Below are 7,456 nucleotides of genomic sequence, written 5' to 3'. Positions count from 1 at the left end.
TCCATTTAATAATTTATTGTCATTCACATATTGCAATTTACAGAGCTTCATTTATTCGAATCCAATCCTAACAAACAACATTTAGATCCAGTATTTGTGTCCCAACACATCTGTAATCTAGAATAGAAGCACGCTGAAGTCTACTTGACATCTTTTTACAAGAGCACAGCCGTTTCTCATACAGTTGCATTTGTATATTCAATATATACACATAAAATTTCATTTAACTTAAAACTGTTTCCCACAGAAAGAAAAGCACAACAATTTCACAGAGAAACCAGATAAATCTCCTTCTTTCATATTACAATATATTTTTTACAACAACAACAAAAAACAACTTCAATCACCAAGAAAAACAGATGAGACACAGATAGTGAGTGGTTAAATTTATAAGGAATGCTGTGAGTTTATAGAGAGGAAGTTTCAGTTTGTTCTCTTAGGACATGAAGAACGATACCGCTGTAGATAAACTGAGGAGCCGCTAACGAAATGTTAATATTTTTGTAGGTTCTGCAGCCAGAGTTCTAAACAAAGACGTGAGTGGTATTACGGTCTTCCTCCCATCAGAGTCTCACAGTTTATTCACTAAATGAGACCTCACACAAAACACAAACATTCACTAGAGGGCTCTAAGGTGACAACAGGAGATTTGACAGGCAGAACTTAGTCCATCCTGATCTTCTGATTGGTCATCCTGTAGATGATGCTGTCGTAGCCCGGGTCCATGTTCCACAGGTTGTAAGCGATGACGATGACAGCGAGTGCGAGAACGATCATGAGCCACAGCACGATGTTGAAGACCACGGCGTACTCGACGTCGTACTTGTGAGCCAGGTTGTAGAGGCTGCCTCGGTTACTCTGAAAAATGTTTGCAGTAGTCAAGAAATTTAAAACAGCTATTTGGAACTAGTTTAAAGTGTCAGTGTCCGCAGCTAAGAAACAAAACAAACTCAGAATCACCACACAGCTGAATGAACGCCTCTCGAAAAGAAAAGTAATTTTGCTGCTATTCTCTGCTACATGACGCAGACCTCTAAACTACATGTGTTACAGAAAATGTGCTTGAAATGTAAATAAACCCATTCTAATTTGGTACATTTATGTCATGTTCAGCAAGTATCTCCTCTGGCATATATATATATTAAAAAGTAGGTTGACCCAGACTTACAATCTGTCTGGATTCCAGGATTGAGCGGGACTTCCTGGTTAAAGGAGCTTCAAAGGCCTTCACTGTAACGACCTCCACCACAGAGCTGTTGCCATAGAGACCATACACATCCTGCCCAAACTGAAATGAAAAAACAAAAACGCACACGGTTAAAATGTGGTTAAATTGTTAGCTGCAGAGGCGTATCGCTTCTTCAGATCTTCTTCTAACCTTCTGAAGGACAGAAGCGAGAAGGGCCGTGGCATCGCGGTACTGAGGGGAGTCTGGACCATAGAGCCGGCTCAGCTCCTCCAAGCCAGACAGCTCCAACGAGTACAGGTCAGGGGAGTGGTCCTTAGCCAAATGTCTGTGTCTCTGCAGCTACAGGAGGGAAAGAAAAGATTTGCGTCAAACACAACTCTTTTTTCCTTTTTTTTTGTAAGTGGAAAGAATTGCTTCAGTCCGAGGGAACAACTCACCAGAGCGGTGATATCATGCAGTACTTGGACTTCAGACAGGAAGAGCAAATCGGCCTAACAAAAATAAGAATAAAAGGGTAAGAAAGGCAAAGGAAGGAATTTTGGTTAACTAAGGAGTAAGAACTAGAGATGGCACGATACCACTTGGATATCTGCCGATACCGATATGAATCCGATACAGTGTTTTTTAATCAACAAAACTGTTTTTTTTAAATATCTTGCTGAATTTTGTATAAGTTCATACTCAAGTTTAAAACAACAACTACACTAAAGCTATTCTGTTATACCTGTATGCAAAAAAAAATGTTTCATAGTTCAGCAATACTGATCAATCTAATAAACTTAAACCTACACCATCCTCCCTATTCTGGTATTTTAAAGAGTACTTAGCATAAATATTAAGCAACCTAACTAATAGGGTTCCAACTCCAATCAATTATTTTTCAAGAAATATTAAATAGATTCAACATCTTTCTTCAGCAAAATTGCAGACTGCACAGATGGTACCTTCCCAAAGGAAAAAGTACTATAGCTTACTAGGGTATATATATTACCGTAGACTTAATAGTTTCTATATACAGTAATGGACTTCTATTCCTTTTACATCAAATTAAAACTTTGGGTGTAAGTTTCGGATAATTATTTATTAAAAGCTAGACATTTTAAATGAGAATAAAGAAAAGTGTGTCTTTGTGCCCCTTTTCCCTGTTCATGCCCTATCGGCCCCCCTGGCTAAACTTTGCTAGATCCGCCCCTGCACAGTTACCAGCCGTCAGCTACGTAGAAAAGGATCCTGGAGTAGAAAGTAATATTAAATAAATTCTAACAACAGCTGATCAAGCTTAAACGTGCTGCTGCTGTTCAGCCGCTGGTTTCCTCTTTCTGGTGCAAAGTGGGCCAAAAGCAAACTAGAGAGACGGACTCGCGACAGAAAAGCCGATCAGCTGATCGTTAAGCAGTTTCATGATTGAAGTAGCAGCAAGAGGAGGCAGTCGCTCCATATATCGCTTGTTAAGCTTAACGCAGGAATGCTTTACAAACATTCAGAGATGGACTTACACACTTGCTTTACTTCTCTCGGGGATAACTTTGTCGGAGATGAAATGCCGGGTTGCTAGCGAAGCTCCACATGCTATCCAGACCACCGACAGGTCCCGCATGCCACAGCCGCTCTATCACGTGATGCATACTGCTCCGACGTGCTAACGTTCTGAGGCGAGTTACGGCGCGTTGCAAGTTTTGTGAGGTGCTTTCGTGATATTTAATGGATCGGATTACATTTTTTATTTTTCTCCGATATCCGATCCAGTAATTTAGGTCAGTATCGGACCGATACCGATACGTAATATCGGATCGGTCCATCTCTAGTAAGAACTAAGTCTTTTGGTTTTAAACGTGGCTAAGAACTGACCTCTGCATTTCTGCTGAGAGAGTTGAGGGGAAGAGAAGACAGCACTGAGCCATCCTGGGACAGACGGGCCCGGATCTGCTGCAACGTGACGGGTAAGTCCTCAAACACAGCATTGGCCTTGCCGAGCATATAGAGCCGCTGAAAGAAATGAAAGACAGGTCAAAGTAAATAACTAACAGTGCCTCAAGAGGGATGTCTCAGATAAGAAGTACATCAGCAGACTTTTATTACCTCCTCACTGGGGGCCAGCTGGAGGACTACAGGGGTGTCCTCAGCAAACAAAGAGTGTACAGTCTCTGCAACACTATCCATGGTGAAGGGAACGGGCTGCAGAAAAGAAGATAGCACCCTCATATACAGGTCTACACTTCTATTTATACCAAGATAAAAAGCTGATGCACAAAAACGGTCATACTTACATTCTCCAGGGGATATGAGGCCACGCTCTGAGGCAGAGCCAGGCTATCCACTCCTCTCACCACAACAAGAATGTTGGCCCGGGGCCGCTGGAACAACGGACCAGCCTGGAGGCCTGGCCACAATAGATCCTGTGCAATTGGACACACATAGTAGAGCTTAAGCTGGCGTAATTATGAGCTTAGTCTTCTTCTATAACACTAATAAAACTGTGGAGCATGAGTTGAAGTAACGAATCACCTCTTGAACTGAGAAGCCCATGGTTAAAGCCACAAGGTCTGGAATCTTCTCTCCAGAAACCGGCCAGTCACCTTTCTGGAAGGACACAAACTCTGGAGCCTGCAGCACAGTGAAGCTGTCTCCATGGACACCTGAGGGGAAAAACAGCATGACTGTAAATCTAAGTGGAAAAGAATAGGGTATGGTTTTGTTTTTTAAAGTAAGACAAAAAAAAATATCACCACCTACAAATATAATTATTAGCTTAGCTTTCTTTTTGATCCCAATCACCACCAAACTTCAAACAAAACTAAAATAACCAGTGAAGTCACTATCTGTTGCCCGGTGCACTTTCTGTATCCAACTCATTGCCCAATTTTGTATTTTAAAATGTGGCCATTTTGCAATCACAAATTCCCACAAAAGGAACAAAAAGAAGCGTCACATGGCAACATGCACAAGTTTTTGAAAGAATGGCACATGTACTACTTTTTCTGTGAATGATTTAAAAATTAAATTACAACGAATTTTGTCCAATTCTGTCCGGAAACTTCTTTTGCTCCTGTACTGAATACTGACTCAGTGAATACAGCATTACTTAAAATATTTACCATCTAGCAAGAACTTTAGCTATCACCCCTCAGGCTAGTTTAGTGAGTAAGACGATCCAGTCGGGTTACACAGGAATACTTTCTTGTATTGTACCATTTCTTTTACCTGTCACAGATACAGAGTGATTTTTATCAACATATTGACCATTAAGTCGTGAGTTCTCAGAATCGGCTCTTTGAGCACAAGAATGACAACATCACAGAGCGCAAGTATGGCGACGCTCGCGGCTCTCCAACAGATTGCGAGACCAGTGTTGGACTGTAGAACTGCTTTGAAATTCATGAGCTGTTCGCACTAAAGTATTTCACTGCAGGGCAACCTGCACGTGGCGAATAAAGCCTTGATTGATTGATTGATTGATTGAAGTATCTGTTTCAAGGCTTCAGTAGCAGTAAATCTAGATCCTCTAGATCTATTAGCTACATATGAAAGCAAAACATTACAATATAATTATGAAAAGTGGGACATTACAATAAAATCAAAGCCAATTATGTTTACCAGGGTTAATGACTCCAAGTAAATGTCAGTTTTTCTTACCAAACCAAGAGGGCCAATATTTGTTAGTGTTAGAACCAGACTGACACATTCATGGCAGTAAACTGTTTTACATCTATAAATATCACATGTGATTCATAATGACACATATTTCTTTTTTGCTGTTTTTCCAAAGAGGGCAGCATTGTGGCCTCACTGGTTTGTATCCAGCCTATGGAGTCTGCATGGGTTTGCAGATGGTTGCATGGTTTCTACAGTCAAACGACATGCACAGGTTTACACTAACTGTAGGCTCTAGTGTGTCTGTAGGTGTGAATGAGAGTTGTCTGTCTGCGCCTTAGCCCTGTGACAGACTGCAGACCTGTCCACCATGACAATATAGCGGCGACGCTTAGTTGGATATGCGTAATTAAAGAAATTACCTGTTTTGCATGACTCTGCCTTACTGTTCCTACATTATAATCAATCCGGTCCTTCTTGGCCACTGTGATTGCCATTTCTGCTACCCTACTGGTCAGATATCTCTTGAAAAAGACATTTTTAATATACATGATAAATTTACATGGACAAAGAGAGAATATATAAACTTCTACGTCTTCAACCTTGTGACAGGAATGTTCATTCTGGCTCAAAATGACTTGATATCATTCATTAGAGATATGTTTGACATATTATAGGTCAACACGTCATTTGCAACAGTTCAAATGTGGGCAATAATTTTTTGGCAGACAATCACTTTTTGATACAATGGAAGTCCCAAGCCTGGATAAATGGGAGGCCTGGAACGGCATACAGTTTAAAAATCTCTGCAAATCCCTTAGGAATAAGGAAACAGTTAAAAGTATTTAAACAGTGATAAGGCGTTAACACTATAACATTTACTGACTGTCAGCCCTGAGCTGCTGGAGGATGGCGCACAGTTTCTCACTGTTACAGCAAACACAAGAAGCAGCAGCCTGCTCAGTAACTATCGCCCCTCACCTTTCATGTGGATGAAGGAAGAACTCGTGACAGAGAGCTGATGGTGAATAAAGGGGAACCAGTGGCGTAGAGCATGTCACGTGACCACCCAGGCTTCTGTAAAATCGTAACCCTCTACCAGGAAGCCGTATATTTAGTACTTTCTTCATTTTTACATGACCTGGACGGATTTGTCAACCTCGTCCTTACGAATATTAACCACGTCCTCGTCGTCACTGGCAGATTTTAAGAAGCGACTGAGCTATAATCTCCGTTAGCAACAAGCTAACCCTGTGGTCTTCCGCTTGATGATAGTCCAAAGCCGAACAATGATTCTCAGCATCCGCAGAGTTATTATTCCACTTTTCCTCGTTTATATTAGCACGGTCGTACGAGTCTGGCCACAGAAATATTACAATGAGTTAAACGGCAACGCTAACAATGTTCCGGGCTCGGCGAGCGACCTGCCATTCAGCGCATATAAGATACTTTACTATTACACGTAAATACGTGGGGGGGAGGAAAACACCCCAACACGTCAGTAATGAAAAACTATTATTATGTATTTCTTACCGACTGTGAACAGACAGTAGAAGGTCAAAGTGACGGTAAAAACAGACTCCATCCTTCGCAAGATCTTCACAGACATCTCTCTCTCCTCTACAGCAGCGATCAGCTGACCTGCGTCTCGCTCTTGTAGGACTTCACGTGCGCTACCGCCGCCTGCTGGACTGGAGGGGAAACAACACTCGCTGACGACCAAACGTCGCTGTGATGTTTCTCCAAGGAGATTTTATTACATCGTAGTTATACTTCAACTAAACTTTACACCCTATATACACCTTAATCTTATCTAGTATTTGCTGTGCTTCTGTTTTACTGTATTTCGTTAGCAATTTTTGTTTTATATTGCTTTATGGATTTTATTGCGCTATTCTACTTCACTTGATTCTTTTCCCAATACCGAGCCACTACACAGCTCTTAGGATTCCCCTACGTGCTGAATTCCACGGTAACCTTGACTGTATTCATTTTATTGTTAGTGGTGTAGTCACTTTCTATGATGTACGCAACAAAAATAGTCATTGTCCTAAATTATCTTTCACTGCATGTGTTCTGCATCACCCATTCAAGCTCATTACAATAATTAGAAATAGAGTGTATATTTTAATAATATTTGTATTTTCATGCACTAATATCATTTTATTATTACACTAATATAGCACAAGGTTCAGTTACCTTTGTACAAAAATGCTTAGAAGAATTGTCCTTCAAGGAGCTAATATTTACTGTCTTACTTTAAGTACATTTTTGGAGCCCAGGTGTTCTGGGATCCATCCTACCTGGAAAAACATCCTACCCAATGTTTCTGCGCACAAAACCAACGCCGAATTAACTCCAACACCGGTACCTTTCATGTTTAATTGAGTAAAGAAGTTTCTTCAGTACTTCAGGGTTTACTGGAGTAAAGTTGTTTTGTTTGTTTGCTTTTAACACGGGTATCTGTACTTCAACTCAAGCAAGGAAGGTCTGCACTTTAGCCACCTGTGGTTAACACTGGGTCAACATTACAATGAAGTGAGTGCGATGAGGAAAAAACAAGTCACCCAGCATCTAAAAAATATGATATAATAAGATATATATATTTTTAAAAAGATAGAACAATATAAAATAAACTCCACTAGAGACAGAAATAACGTTTAAAAAGTAACAAAA

At 40.6% G+C, this 7,456-nt stretch overlaps 1 protein-coding gene across 1 annotated transcript; it reads right to left on the bottom strand.

The window, feature by feature from the left end:
• On the bottom strand, nucleotides 1–6,444 carry atp6ap2 (ATPase H+ transporting accessory protein 2). The gene is made up of 9 exons (XM_085435719.1): nucleotides 6,314–6,444; nucleotides 3,695–3,825; nucleotides 3,457–3,585; nucleotides 3,269–3,364; nucleotides 3,038–3,175; nucleotides 1,627–1,680; nucleotides 1,379–1,528; nucleotides 1,169–1,288; nucleotides 1–858 (listed from the first exon to the last, which is right to left on the bottom strand). Exons 1-9 carry the CDS (start codon nucleotides 6,387–6,389, stop codon nucleotides 664–666), a joined length of 1,089 nt encoding a protein of 362 aa, XP_085291845.1. The 5' UTR covers nucleotides 6,390–6,444; the 3' UTR covers nucleotides 1–663.
• Nucleotides 6,445–7,456: the final 1,012 nt, after the last annotated feature.

Source organism: Copadichromis virginalis, linkage group LG16 (genome assembly GCF_057382275.1).
Source record: "Copadichromis virginalis isolate Kocher_CV1m ecotype Utaka linkage group LG16, C_Virginalis_male_GT1.1, whole genome shotgun sequence".
Lineage (NCBI taxonomy): Eukaryota > Metazoa > Chordata > Actinopteri > Cichliformes > Cichlidae > Copadichromis > Copadichromis virginalis.
This window is presented reverse-complemented; position numbering and strand designations above follow the sequence as displayed.